Here is a 15,591-nt window from a genome sequence, read left to right on the forward strand (position 1 = left end):
AATGTTTTAGCAGTTCTGCTGCTGCTAAGATTAATCAAAAAGGATAAAACCAGTCTCTCCTTTTCAGCTTGCGAGAATTTTTGAAAAAATGAACCTCACAAAATGAACCTTGAGAAATCCTGTGCGGGGGAAGGTTGGGGCTTTTCTTTTTGGTATTGGTGGCTTGGAGGACTAGGTGAGAACTCTATTCCATGCACATGCTTAACCATTTCAATCGTCTTAAAACTATGGGAACCTCTTTACAGAATGGACCCTGGCCCTTCTACAGTGCAGCCTTCAGAAACCCGCATAAATCCTTGGGGGTCCCTCAACCCAACAGAAAAGCATGTACCCCTGAAATAAATAACAGTTTGCTATTAAATATTTGGTTGTAGATTTGTGGGAAGTACTATGATGGCGCCCGACCTTCGCTCCTTCCGACGCGATCTGAAGACTTATTTGTTCGAACAAGCCGGCCTGGCCTGATGGGGGATGGGTTTGGATTTTATTGTTGTTTTAAATGTATTTTAATCTATTGTAACTTGGGCATCTCGTTTAATTCTTTTTTAATTTTTGTATTTTTGTACTTTTATATGTTTGCCCTGTTCACCGCCCTGAGTCCTTCGGGAGAAGGGCGGTATACAAATAAAATTATTATTATTATTATTAAAAAGCTGGAGTTTAGCAAAGGGTAAAAATGCATAATTGAATGTGATTTGCAGGATTTAGAGATAATTACTGAAATTGTAAAGGTAAATGTGATTGACATCATAAGGTTTTTTTTATAATTTTCATGGTTTTCCAATTAGCATAACTTTACAAATAGAAAACTCTTGCCTAAATCAAATCTCTGACATCTACTAAAGCTTTCACAAAATATAAAAGGAAAAATTTCAAGTCAGATAAATTGGTTGTTATCCCATAAGGAAGTTGTAGGCTATGATTAACTCTACTGTGTTACTTCTGCTGACTGATCTTATCCATGTTTATTGATAAATTCCCCTTGATTTCGTTGGAATTTACAAACATCTGTATAGCTAGCAGGCCTTTTCTCATCTTATCTTGCATAAATACCACCTTAGCTACTCAACATCATTCAGACGTAGCAATACATTCAACTAGCAAGAGTCTTCCTGATTATGTCCACACATAGAAAACCCAGATTATGTAATGCACAAGGAAATACTTTACCTATATAATACTAATTTGTGGTATATGCATGTGCCTTCATGTCAGTGTCAACGCCTGGCAACTGCCTGGACAAGTCCCTGCAGTTTTATTGGAAAGATATTTATAAATGGCTTGTCCTTGTTTTCTTGCTAATGTTGACACAGAATGACTGGCCCAAGATCACCTAGCTGGCTTTGACCCTAAGGCAAGACTAGAACTGTCCCCTTGTTTCTAGCTTGGTGTCTTTGCCATTACATCAACTGGCTTTCTATTTGATTTCTATAGCCGCCCATCTCAACAAGTAACACTAATTCTTTAGTCTCATTGAAATGCCTGCTTTCAGATTAATTTTCTAACCTCCGTTTTTGCTCATCATGATTCCTTTTCCTCTTCTTAATATTTTATAAAAAATAAATATTTTGTCATGATTACATTTCCATTTACTTAATTAATATACATCTGCTACAAGGATTATACAAGAATTTACAATATACGTTCCACTTTTGCTAACTCAATTGTTATATTATTCCTGTGTTCCAGCTAAAATATAATCTTCAGATATAATTAGGGGACCTATTTTTAGTGTACAAATCCTTCACAAATGCACCTTCATAAAATCACATATTTGGCTCATGATGAAGTCAGTCTGATAAGTGTAGAGTAGAAGCTAGTTTTGAAGCTCAGCAGATACCCTGCCTTTCGTAATACTGAAATATGTTGTTCTGAATGATAACACAGCATTTGCATGCAAATGGCTTGGAGACCTACAGGTGAATCAGGCACATGTCACCCTGTCACTTCTTTCAAAAATGGACCAAGGATTGAGGGATGCCCAGAAATGACACAGGAGGAATTAGGAAGGGAAAATTTCCAAAATATCTGTGCATAGGTAATTTATATTCCTACATAAAGGGTTTGGGATGATGACCTCTACCATTTAGCTTATTCTGGAGCTGAATTTCCTGGTACATACTTAACAAGGCCAGTCTGCATCAAACTGAAAACAGTGACACAGGTAAAGTAATTAACTGATAATTTGCTACCTAAACCTATACAAACCTAATACAAACCTATACTATATCTGAATACATTGCAATTAATTTCTCCAACCGATTAAACTGATCTTAATTAACATAGCATAATATTTTTAACAATATGAACTATTAAGATTTTTTTTAAAAAAATTGCTGTGTTAAATTCAAGGGCTACCACATTGTTCCACGCTTATGAAAATTTATTTGGCACAGTGCGATAAGAAGAAAACTTTTGGCACACGAATATGGAACAGCACACATGTAAGCATTTAATAAACGGCATAAAATATTTTTAAAAAATATGTGAAACTCAGATACAATTCGAGGCTTTGGCTTGTTGGCTATTATTTTTATATTAAATCATAGCACAGTGCAAAGTTCTATAATACTGTCTTATAGAGCAGTCCTCAGGGCAATTCAGTCACACAGTCACATTTTAGCTGGAAACATCTGTGATGCGTTTTCTTTAAAAGGTGCCTTTATTGAGGTCAAATCACTATCACTACCTATAGAAAATATACAAACTGGCACCTTGCAATTTTGACAGTGTATTCTACAAAATTAATGTGCCATGGACATGGTAGTCAGAAGGTCTGGCAACACAAAATCCCGCATTACAAAGTGTATTATAAAAATAAATTATGTAGGAAACACCAAACAAAATCAGACAAATACCAATTGGTTTGAACACTTTGCAGAGCACATGTTTTCCTTTCTTACTGTCTGGTTTAAAAAAAACAGCAAACACAGTTTCTTGAAAATTAAAATAAAAGTTGCACATGCACACAAAGAAAAATCAAAATCCAACAGAAGCAGCAAAATATACTTCCATAAGTGATCAGTAGCATGGACGATCAGAATCATAGAGGCAGAACTTTCACAGTGATCAATCCAGAAGTGTGGAGAAGTGCACAAGAATAACACGGAGTTGACGTGGCTTCTCATCTTGAGTTTATGCGCACCTGACGAATGACGATGCTCTCTAGTGGGGAAAGAAGCATAATAAAGCAACAACTGTTACCATGGAAAACATGAAAGCTTATGAGGACCCATACTGTGTTTTTATTTCATCCCAACATATTACGGTTATTTCAAAGTGACATTTTGTACCATATCAAGATTGCTAGAGTAGAAACTGGAGCATTCCAGAAAGTATTTATCCTTGTGTTCAGATATAGAAAAGGGATTATCCATTCCACTTGTGCATCTTCATGGAAGACAGTCAAGTCTTGTTTTTCCCCATTACCTCAACAATCAATAGCAATAACACTTAGACTTATATACTGCTTCATAGTGCTTTACAGCCCTCTTTATGCAGTTTACAGAGTCAGCACCCAATAATCTGGATCTTCATTTTATTGACCTCAAAGGGATGGAAGGTTGAGTCAACCTTCAGCCAGTCAGGATCGAACTCCTGGCAGTGGAATGCAGAGTTAGCCTGCAATACTGCATTCTAGCCATTATGCCACCACGGCTCATCAACAGGGTGAGGAGAACATTAGGGGGAAATGAAGAGCCACACATGTCTCTCTTTGGTGTGTGCAAATTACTTGTGCTTAATACGATCAGTATTATATGGATTTCACATTTATTCTTTGGGTCTTTATGTCATGTACACTTAGGAAACTGGGAAGGGACATGATGATTAAGACCCTTTAAATAAAGGCAGTACATCTAAGGTTCTGGATAATGTCCCAAATAATTACTATTCAAATAAATATTTGAATACATAAAGAGTGAATGCTTTTGTTTTCAGCATTTTTTAGAGAGGGAAAAAAATATCAAAGAATGAAATATTATCTATCTCGGTTGACCTTGAAAGCAAATTAAGATAGCTCTGTGCTTTAATTTGGGTCAAAACATAGTGCAAAAGAGAGCAGGTTGGCTTAACTTTAGTTGAATTCATCCTAAGCCGATGGAGCTTCAGAAGAATAAAATGGCTTTTGTCTTTGGGGGGGGGGATGGAGTTAAAGATATCGGAATAGGTGATGAATAGGTCAGTCCTACTGATTAACCTGCAATCAGATCACCCTCAGTTGTCCTAAGTGCAGCTTCATAGATGAGTAGCATATTCAAGAAGGATGTTGGCAAAAAGACAAAAGCCGAGGTCCATTTCCTTTTTTACTTACAGTCATGCTGGAGTGATCAAGGATGGGCAGGGTATGGTAGCTCTCATTCAAAATTGCCCCCTTAAGGAATACTGGGAGCTTTGGTAAAATTGCCTGAGCAAACTGCCTGAGAGGGGGAAAAAAAACAATAAGAACAAAACAGAAACACAGAATGAGTTGGCTACGATGGCAGGTCGCACTAAACTCAGGTCAATGGATTGTGTGTGGTCCAGTTTTGAAGATAGGTTTGCTGTTGTCTGATAGGATGGCCAGGAGAACATCTAAGTGGGGCTTTGGGAGAAGAATGTCAACCTTTCTCTCCTCCGGCAGACATTCCATTCTTCTCTAGAAATACGAAGCTAGGAGGCCTACATAGTCTACGGTGAAGGCAGTAGGTTTAAAAAAAAGTCTCTTTTTTTGAGCATCTTCATATAATGCTGTCCTACAGAATCTCCAGACACAGGAGGAGAAGGCTGGGCTCTGACCACTTTCTCAGTGAAATGACAGGTTTGAGCTACTTCTAGGAATCTGACCATGAAACCGATTCTTGTCCAACTCTAATTTAAAACTTCAGTTTGAGCAATAAAGGAGGAAAACAACAGCATTAGCTGCTCACAGGAGGCAGAAATCCTCTTTCCTTTATGAATAAATAGAAGAAATTAAAAGGACCACATAGGGTAGGTTTTTATTCTGGGACTTCACCAATAAGTAAGAAAAAAAAAGAACCCCTTTCTTTGTTTAAGGATTTCCAGTTTGGTTTTCTTTATCTTACTTTTGCTTAGACAGCATACATACATGTACGAACTGCTTCAGACTGAGCTGTTAGGATCCAGCTCAGATAAAATACATTAGACAAAATATTAATTGGTAGATATATTAAACTGATAATAAAGATACTTATCATAGAATCCCCAGTTTTAACATAAGGCTGTGAAAGTTGGATCATCAGAAAGCCTGGGCAAAGAAAGCTTTATGCCTTGAAGTGCGGCATTAGAGAAAATAATTTCTTGGACCACAAAACTAACCAATTATTCAGTCCTACATGAAGTAAAATAAAGTTGATCATTGGAAGCATTAATAATGAAGCTGAAGCTTGGATATTTTGGACACATAAAGATAAGAAGACCCCAAGGCTTGGAAAAATCAAAGGCAATTGAAAAAGAACCAATAAAAGGTAAGATGGCTACGAGCAATCACCAGTGACATAAGTATGAGTTTATAAGAATTCAAAGAACCAATTATTGACAGATAATCTTTGTGTCTCTTTGGTCATGAAGAATCAGAAGGATCTGAATGAGAGCACAACAAGGAATTGGAAAATTTCACTATAGTTAATTTGGCCCATGGATTGCAGTGAAAACAACATAGTTAACTGTGACTTTCTTTGAAAATTCTGGAAGAAGACCGAGTCTCATTCTTTATAAATGTCAACTGCAATTGAGATGAATTTTATCATTCCCATCGCAGCATCATTTGCTTTTTTAAAGTTGGGGGTTCCTTTCATAATCCTGTTATCAAATTGAATATCTCTGTGTTAAATTTTCATATATTAAATGTTTCTTTGTGAAAGGAATCTCACCCTTACAAAGAAGTGTTGATTATAGAGATGAACCAATATACATTATTATTATTATTATTATTATTATTATTATTATTATTATTATTATTATTATTATTATTATTATTATTATTATGCACTTTGTTGCAGTTTAGGCATAGGTAAACAAATTTTTGGAATTTGTCAAATGTATAGTTTGCAGAAGTGTCTCTTATGGAAAAAAGCTGATTAAATTAATTCCTGGCTAAATCAGAGAGACATCAAGTTTTAAAATAGCTATTATACAACATTGCCACTAGATGGCACTACTCTAACCTACTGTAACTCAAAAAGAAGCAACCAATTCCCATTACGGTATATTTATTTGGAAGCATAATTCAGAGAAGTTCATGAAGTTTACTGCCAGGTCATTACTTTAACTATTTCAAACAGTAAACGTTGAAACCTATACCCATATTTGCTCTTTATAATTAATGTGATGGTGACATGGCTATTTGACACTCCAATATCAAATCTGAATATCCCAACCATATAAAAACATACTGATTTAAATTAATTCTTGGTAGCTCAAAGTTACATTTCTTTCCTCATCTTAAATAATTTTCTGCAAGGCCCATAGTTTGCAGATTTCTTTTCTGCCATTTCTGTGTTTCAACAACTTTAAAGACCCTTCCCTCACTGGAGTGTATCACGTTTTTGTCACTTCCAGAAGATTAACATAATTTAATCCAAACACATTTCTATTTATTCTTGCATTCTTGGTTGATGCTTTCCAACCTAGAAGTTCTTAATAATAATGTACACAAAATTCCTACAACAGAATCTTGTCCAAGTAGTAAGATAGTTTTAACATGAGGTCAACATTTACAATCACAAAATATTAGCTCAAGCTTTTATAAAAATTCAGTGAAGACTAAAGGAATTACATTGATTTGGGGGGGGGGGATAACCTTCTGTGAAAATAAGCCCCAAAAGATGATCTCACTGCCAGCAAATGACAGTTTTGATCATGCTCACTAATGTCAGCAACTAATAGGCAATTAAAGCAGATAAGAGCTTTGTAAAACCATGGTTACTATAGTAGCTGTTGCCATAAGCCAGTTAAAACATTGGGAAGCAGGTAGCAAATGTGACTCTACACTGTTATCAAAATGACCTCAAACCCAAGTTAATTTTGAAAAGATATTTAAACTAGCAAACATTACATACAGTCCCCATCAAACTGTATCTTGAAACTATTTTAGTGCTACAAAAGCATTATATGAAGAACAATATAAAAATGGTCTGGGGTCTCATAGCTACCGAACATTAAGAATTCACTGGATAATACCTCTCATCAATGGATGGTATAGAAAACTTATATTTTTAGCAAGCTTTTGGTTTGCTTCGATGATCTTTAAACTTATGGGCCAGTTCATATAATTCTAAGATCAGGGGAAAGATTACCGGTATATGCTAGTTTTGTATTCATTGAATTACTCTGAGGTAGTAAGGCACCATTTAACTCATTACTGCCAGTCTGTCCACATTGGTAAATTTTATTCTAAATTAAATAATGCAGTTCTTTTTTCAAAGCTAAAGCACAACTGTATTTTATCTAACAAGCAACATAAAAAGCTGTGGTCAATCTACCAACCAGTTAGTGGTTGCTGGTGAATTTCAAAATCATAGTAAAATGGGTTCATTTTCCCCCCAACATTAAATATTCTACATATCAACAAGGCCTGATCGGATACCCCACATTATCCCTTACTTCCATTTAAATACAAATTCCCCCTTTGTTTCACATGGTTGTTAAGAATAAAAATCTATAAATTTGGCAGATACAAGAACAGAGCTGCTATCTCAACAATGTATTAAAATCATACCTTTCTTTGGCTCATATAAATGAGTAGCTGCCATTGATTTCTATGGTCAAAGCATTGTTTGTAAAAGTGAATTTAATTTATTCCCCGCCCCCCCCCCCCACCCCCATCCCTGTTGAGTAGCCTGGTCCTTAACAAAGATCCCATGAAGTTAATAGGTTTGATAAAATGAATATATTAATTCATCACATCATATTCAATTTCTTTTCTAAGCCACATTCAGTTTAGACTTTCCCTATCATCAGGGAATGTGGCACATGTCACAGGTGCAACCAACATATCTGATAACATAGTTTACATCTCTATTGTACTAAAGAGGGGAGAGAGAAATTTCAATCCTGCAAGCATTTTTATGGCTTCAACTCATATTTTCCCCACAATAAGAGTAAGGATGTATGCTTAAGGAAGAACTAGAACTCAGTTTTCTGGTTTCTAGCCCAGTACTCTGGCTACTGCAGTGGTCTTCAAACTTGGCCCTTTTGTGACTTGTGGACTTCAACTCCCAGAATTCCTCAGCCAGGCACGCTGGTTGAGGAATTTTGGGAGTTGAAGTCCACAAGTTACAAAAGGGCCAAGTTTGAAGACCCTTGGGCTACTGCATCGAACTGATTCAAAATTATGTGAAAGTCTCATTGACCAAAGCCATGATGGGCAACTGAAATCAATTATCAATGGACCCACCTGGTGATGACCATGACATATGGAAGTTTACAAATTAGAATATAAAAAGAATAACTTAACAAACAAAATTTAAGAAATAAAAATAGATATGCTGTGTATCTGTCAAATTAAGAGAAAGGGCTAATACATCTAAACGAAGATAGCTGGAGAAAAATATAAGAATGCTTTTAGTGAAAGAAGAGGGTTGGTTGGAAACAATATCCGTATACATGTATGCAAATGATGCCATGCTGTTGACTAAGAACTCAAGTGATTTTCAGGAAATGTTAGTTAAGTTATGATGAAAAAGCTACTATGGTTTCACTGATTAATTAATGAAATACTAAAGTACTTGTGCTTGATGAAAAAAGTGGAGTGATTATTGCAGGTAATAAATAAATGATATTCATCTAGAGTAAGTAAATGACTATGTTTCTTGGTAGAATGTTTCCAAAATTGGGGAAATTGAAACAGATATTTTAAGATGTGTAAACACATACTGGCTGAAAAAATAATAATTAGTATATGGAAGAATGAATGCTTGTTGAAACAAGCAAAATTCTTCTACCTAAGTTGTTATATAGAAAGTGAGGGTTGTGCAAGCAAGGATAAATTTAAAAGTAAGCGGTAATAAGCATTTGGGGGTGCTGAATGAATGTGACTTTTACACAAAAGAATGTGAGCAGTATAGAAGAATTAGGATGAGAGGGTTTGGTCACCGACAGAAAATGAGAGAGGACTGAATTGCAAAACAAATATGTGAACAGAAAGTGAATGGATTAAGGGGAAAAGAGCAATTAAGAGAATTCTGGTTGGAATTGATAAGATCCTCAGAAACAGGCGAGAAGTTTAAACAAGCAGTGAATATAGTGGAGGTACAAGGTGAGGTACAGAGAATGCTGTTGGTGTTAACTAAATGTAATTATATTTTTTTTTCCACCTGTATCATTTGTTCCTTGTGCTTACTATTTCTCATTCTTTTTCTGCACTTTGTACCATGTTCCTTGCCCCAAAGGGAAATACTCCGATGTGCAGATATGTTTCATTTTACACTGCTATTCCCAAGTACAAGAAGCTGGGAACTGGGAAATAGGACAGGAAAAGAATTCAGCTTGTGCTGCTTATCTAAGTAGGAAAAATCCAGAGAAACCACGTTTGCTGTTGTTGTTTTAAAATCACAGGTTGTGAATTTAAGAACCTGCCACAAAGAATTCAGATCCCTTTGCTAGTAAGGTTGCTTGTGAAATCTATTCAAGAGCCTCACATTTGTAGGAGGGAAGGGCACAACAGATTCAGCAAGCAGGAGAACAGTCTGCCCCCAAGCCCCTCAGAAGTCCAGTTAACACTCACAGAAGTGCACAAGTTCAAAATTAGGGTTAGTTGTCCAAAGAAAACAGTATTGCTGGAACAGAGTGGAACAGCACGGAGCACAAGTGCCACCTGTGTAGAAACCCTTTACCAATATAGTTAGGCAATATGGGAAGTTGAGGTTCAGTGAATCAGGCATCAGGCTGAGGAACATCTGAGATGTCAAACTCAGCTGAAATATCAACATCTTATCTTACTCAAAAAATTGTGCTCTTCTCGTGATCGATGATATTTTGAGACCTCTGTGTAGTTTGAGGAATGAGGGTTCAGTCCGTGAAGAACTGCTTAAATTTTTTGCTGCTTTTAACTAACGTGTTATTCATCCGGAATTTTAAATATTTGAAAACATTTCAATACATAAAACTTCTAATGAGGAAGAAAATGTAGCTGTCTTCTTCCACAACTTCCCTCCAATTTGAGGAAGACTTATAGTTTATGGCACCATTTCAGTTATGATTCATTTGTTTATTCATATTTTACTTAGAGCCACTGATGGACGGCCAAATTTTGTTTTATAGACTATTCTTTCAAACAACTTAATCATTTCCCTTCAGATGTTCCCACCAGTCTTCTAATGAACAAATCCATCCATTCTGTTTTAGCCAACATAACCATTTTATTTTAAATGGTTAGAGTTGTAGGAAGATTAAATTTTATTACAGTTCTCCCTAGTCCAGAATCTTAAGAAATCTCTTGCTGAATTTTAACAGATTACCCAAAGAGGGGAGAAAGGAAGGAATTTGGTATCAAAGTCTTTTTCACCAAAACTAGAAGTTTTTGTTCCATTAGCTTGTTTTTTTTAAAGCTTCCTTCATAACTGAAGTCAGCATATTTTCTAGAGATCTCTATTTTTAAAACACGCTTTCAAAAACAAGAGTAAAACACTTCAAAAAATTCAATACACAGTCAAGAAAACACTGTCCACTCTTTCCCTGTTCTAGACACAGGCCGGGACTCTGATTCAGAATGGCTAATATTTAACAAGGTCTCTACTCCAGTTTGTTTCAGAACCTTGTCAAAAGTTAGAGATTACTGCCTGATTTATCAGTTATTGACATGATTGAGAATTTTAAATGATTGTAATGATCCCTCAGTTTAGTCATACTTGAGAAAGAGGAAAAGATTAAAGGTTGGCTCTTTATCAGGTTTTAGGTAAAGGTAAAGGTAAAGGTTCCCCCGCACATGCGTGCTAGTCGTTTCCAACTCTAGGGGCCGGTGCTCATCTCCGTTTCAAAGCCGAAGAGCCAGCGCTTGTCCGAGGACATCTCCGTGGTCATGTGGCCGGCATGAGTAGACGCCAAAGGCGCACGGAACGCAGTTACCTTCCCACCGTAGTGGTCCCTATTTTTCTACTTGCATTTTTACGTGCTTTCGAACTGCTAGGTTGGCAGAAGCTGGGACGAGTAACAGGCGCTCACTCTGTTACGCGACACTCAGGATTTGATCTGCCAAACTGCCGATCTTCTGATTGACAAGCTCAGCATCCTAACCCACTGAGCCACCGCGTCAGGTTTTAGGTTCTACTAAATCACTAAGTGGGGTATTTCTTTTTGCCAGTTTTCACCTGAGAAATGGTCAGAACTGAAGGAATAAACAATATGCCATCTGTAATCAGCTACAATTAAACAGTGAACTCCGTTATGTTTCTGGAAAACCACTCATTTAGATGTCCTGACGGACTCCACTGATTACAAAATGCACAAAAAAGTGGTTATAAGAAAACCATTTTATAATTAAGAGGAAGGCGTTCGAACATGTCAATCAGTAGCTCCTTTGCAGGAGTAACTAAACCAGGCTGATCTGTGAGTTTTTAACTGAACTGAGGGGAAAGGAAGGGATTACTACATTCAGGAGGTAAGACACACATGCATTAGTTGATGTGACAGCTTCAGCAGGTGTCATTAGTACATGCCAGCACTAAAAACCACACAAGCAGGGCTTATTTCCATGGTAGCAGTAAAATCTGCACAACATACCCCCTGAGACACTGCCCTCAGCCCTTGCCCCCACTATGGGAGGAAGAGCTATTGGCTGAAGACTTCTTCAGTTCTATTTTCATAGACTGAGTCTCGGCACGAGGCTCGAATTTGGTCTGATTTCCTGATCCAGGGGCCGGCACAATTGGCTTCCCAGCTTTCATACCTTTAGATACAGGGATTCGGGTAGGTGTAGGTCTCTGGGATGACCCATCCTGTCCTGTCTGCAAGACAAAGAGGGGGGGAAAAGAGGGGGGAAAGCCACAATGTTAGATTTATGTGTGTAATATGTGCGTGTGTATTTGTACACACAAAATGTTTTTTCAACATCCCTTTCAATCTAGGGCTGTGCCAAAATCAACAGTCAGCTTCTATGCCTATGGCAGAGTATAACCTAGCATTCCTGCTCCTAGTTCAACATCTTAATCACTGTACTATATTGGATTTCCATATACACATACACACTCATGCACACACACCTCTACAGCTTCTTATCTAGAAAGCATTTAAGACATATTTTCCATAATAAATATACTTGGAGACTCAATTTTCATTGACATACTATAGCTGGGGACTTGGACCAAGAGCAATCTAACTTCTTTCAGCAAGCTCATCAAATCTAGTACTAAAGATTGGAAAGATGGCCTCCGTCACTTCCACAAATGGCATTGTACCCCCACCACACACATTGAAATTAAAACTTTAAATGTACCACATGTAATGGGATGCTGGAAAATGTGGGGAGATAGTAACCCTTTGAGGAAAAGGCCAGGTCAAGAAACAGAAGCCACAAAAACTACTAGAACTCTACTTCTGCAGGGTATAATAACAAAATCGTGAAAGACTGGAAGGGTTTTCCTCTGCCTCCTCTTATACCAAAGAGAATCAAGGCAGGGTCATCTTGAGTTTCTTTCTCATCCTGTCTTCTTTCCCAGGTTGATATTTAATTGTTCTTGCATTTTTACTTCAAGGCGATATCCAGCTGCATTCAAGGAGGGAAGAGAGACCAATACACAAAACCACAGTGTCAGGATTTTAAAATATATTGATTCTTAGAGTAGTCTTTCCCAACCTGGTGCCATTCTGATGTAATGGGATTACAATTCACAGAATTCCCTGTTAATGTGGCCAAAACAGTTTTTTCTGGATCATCTGGAAATTGCCAGATTAGAGAAGTACTTTAGTGACTTTTCTCAAAACTTTAGTATTCCTGTTATGATCTAACTCCTTTTAGAATATCCAAATCCTGAGTGGGAAAAACTCAGATTTTTTTTCCCAGTGAGGTCCGCCCAAGCTGCAGACATATCTAGTGTACAGTATACCACTTTATCTGATCAAGTTTAGCCTAAAAAAACCAGAAGCCTGATGAAATGTAGATCAGTTAATACTAGAAATCATAGTTTCCACCAAGGATGATACAATTCCCAGGAATTCCTGAGGAGAGGAGAAAGATCACTGAAGGAAGCTGTGTTCTTACAGCTGATAGTGCCCATTCATTAGAACTAGTAGTGGGACCATTACATCTACGCCGCACATTCATTTTATCCAACAGAGTTTGTTGCAATTTGCAAACTTGTTAAGAAGGCAAATATAATCTTGACCTTATTTACACTGACAATATATGATTCACTGTAAAGTAACCATCATTACTCTTGCACTCTCCAAGTATCAATATCCCAAACACCCACATTTGAGTATAGGCATTGTTGAAAATTACCAGAGATGCAGCCCAAATCACCCAGTGAGAAGAATAACAGAAGAGAGTTGGAGGGGACCTTGGAGGTCTTCTAGTCCAACCCCCTGCTTAAGCAGGAGAACCTATTGCAGTTCAGACAAATGGCTGTCCAATCTCTTCTTAAAAACCTCCAGTGATGGGGCACCCACAACTTCTGGCGACAAGTGGTTCCACTGGTTGCTCTCCAGTGAATATGATAGTGAGAACCACAGATAAGTCTTTGTAAAAAAAACTAATTGTTTTTTAGAGACCGAGCATAAAATATTTGTTTGAATATACAACTGGAACTTCATAGAAAACTTCGTAGAAAACTTTCATCGCCGTCATTCCAGTCTAGAAAAGTAAATTAGTAGAAGGAACAAAACTGCCTTTACAAACTTTCAAGCATCATGAAAGAAATGCCCAGAAGTCATATTGAAACATTTAAAATAATAACAATAATCAGAATAACAATAATAACCAGCTATATTTCTACTGTGTTGAGTTAATTCCATGTGGAACAAGCTTGCCTATGTTTCATTAAGCTGAACCTCATTTGTCAGCTATCTCAATGGTTATTCCCAGTAGTAAGATTAAAAAAAAACAGAGAGAGAAAGAGAGAAAGCAGAAGTTCAAAAGTGGATTAGCCAGCCCTCCAATAAAACGCTGGGCAAAAAAGGAAGCTTTGCTGATGTTAATTAGTGCTCTAGAGCAAAGTATCCTAAAAAAAGCATGTGCAGAATCTTTCTGACAGCTTAATCATTAATAGCTACAGTTCAGCAACTGCCTGAACACTCTGGCTGGCCAAGATCAAAGACTCTTCTGTTTCGGGTCTACTGGCAAGACATGCTGGGAATATGCAATAGCGGTAAGAGGATAGGATTGAGGAACTCAGGTTTGGGAATGTCAGCTATGTAGCTTCATGGCTCTGAGCTTAGTCTACCTCAGAGCATTGTTGGAAAGCTAAGACACCATTCTTGGCTTCATCCCCTCCCCTAATGCCTAACTTTCTTGTTCAGCAGTCACAAATCGGGTGGAGGTGGCACTTCTTAGCCCTATAAGGTTGCCAATGAGTGGTGGCAGGAGAAGGCAGCTTCAGCTCCAGGCTGCCAGGAGAGGAACTGTAGCTCTGTGCCCACATATATAACACTTAAACAACACAATGTACTGTATTTAATAGTAGGATGTCTTATCTTGTGTTCCCTTTATTTTTTTGAGTATATATATATATATATATATATATATATATATATATATATATATATATATATATATATATATATATATATAGTGTGTGTGTGTGTGTGTGTGTGTGTGTGTGTAAATTTTTTAGATTGCTAACAAAGAATTAAAGGGAGACTGATATGCATTTCAAACTTATTTGTTTTCATCAGTCAGCCATACCCTTCTGAGATTCGAACCTGGGCTGATTGCACATTAGGCAGTTGTTTTTACCTCTAGGCCACAAGCTCTATCTCACTTTGTTAGCTGAGAAGCAAGGGAGATATGTGTTAAATGCTTGTTAACTATTTAGATTACCTTGCTAGGCCCCAAACATGGGACAAATCTTTATTTCCTGTTTCAGCCTAACCGAAGGCCATCGACAGGCAGTAGTCACAACAGTGACAGCTCATATTTGTGTAAATTTTTTAGATTGCTAACAAAGAATTAAAGGGAGACTGATATGCATTTCAAACTTATTTGTTTTCATCAGTCAGCCATACCCTTCTGAGATTCGAACCTGGGCTGATTGCACATTAGGCAGTTGTTTTCCCCCACACAGTGCCTGGCAAACGGAAGCCACAAGGGCCACTTCATCAGTCCACTAGTACAGTGAAGATGTGCGTCAAATTCACAGGTCTACCTACAGTATCTACTCAGAAACCACTGCACACATAGCAAACAATATTTATTAGAATATCACTTCGTTCTTATTCTTGCCTACCTACTTAGATGTCCTTATATTATTTTGGTGTAGGAAAGAGAATGCGGAGACGAGTGGAACATATGGATTAAAGATCTTATTTGACTCAAGGTTTTCATTAACTACCTAACAGAATCCCAAGACTGCAATCTAATAATAGTTACCTGAGACCAAGATGGCAATAGTGCTGTTTAAAAGTAACTCTATCACAACTGAGTCATCCTTATTAAACACA

At 37.2% G+C, this 15,591-nt stretch overlaps 1 protein-coding gene across 3 annotated transcripts in view; it reads right to left on the reverse strand.

Annotated features, from left to right (window-relative positions):
* Positions 1 to 1,602: 1,602 nt before the first annotated feature.
* FILIP1 (filamin A interacting protein 1) overlaps positions 1,603 to 15,591 on the reverse strand; it is a 99,015-nt gene continuing 85,026 nt past the window's right edge. Inside the window, exons 6-8 of one of the 3 annotated variants that reach the window (XM_083349201.1) lie at positions 11,885 to 11,942; positions 4,313 to 4,418; positions 1,603 to 3,165 (exon numbers count right to left, since the gene is read on the reverse strand). In XM_083349201.1, coding sequence (XP_083205327.1) covers positions 4,360 to 4,418; positions 11,885 to 11,942 — 117 coding nt within the window. In that variant the 3' untranslated portion in view covers positions 1,603 to 3,165; positions 4,313 to 4,359. Of the gene's footprint in view, positions 3,166 to 4,312; positions 4,419 to 11,392; positions 11,943 to 15,591 lie in introns of those variants that run through there. The other 2 variants (XM_083349202.1, XM_083349200.1) reach the window with 2 other exon arrangements.

This window comes from Vipera ursinii (genome assembly GCF_947247035.1).
Source record: "Vipera ursinii genome assembly, chromosome: 1".
Lineage (NCBI taxonomy): Eukaryota > Metazoa > Chordata > Lepidosauria > Squamata > Viperidae > Vipera > Vipera ursinii.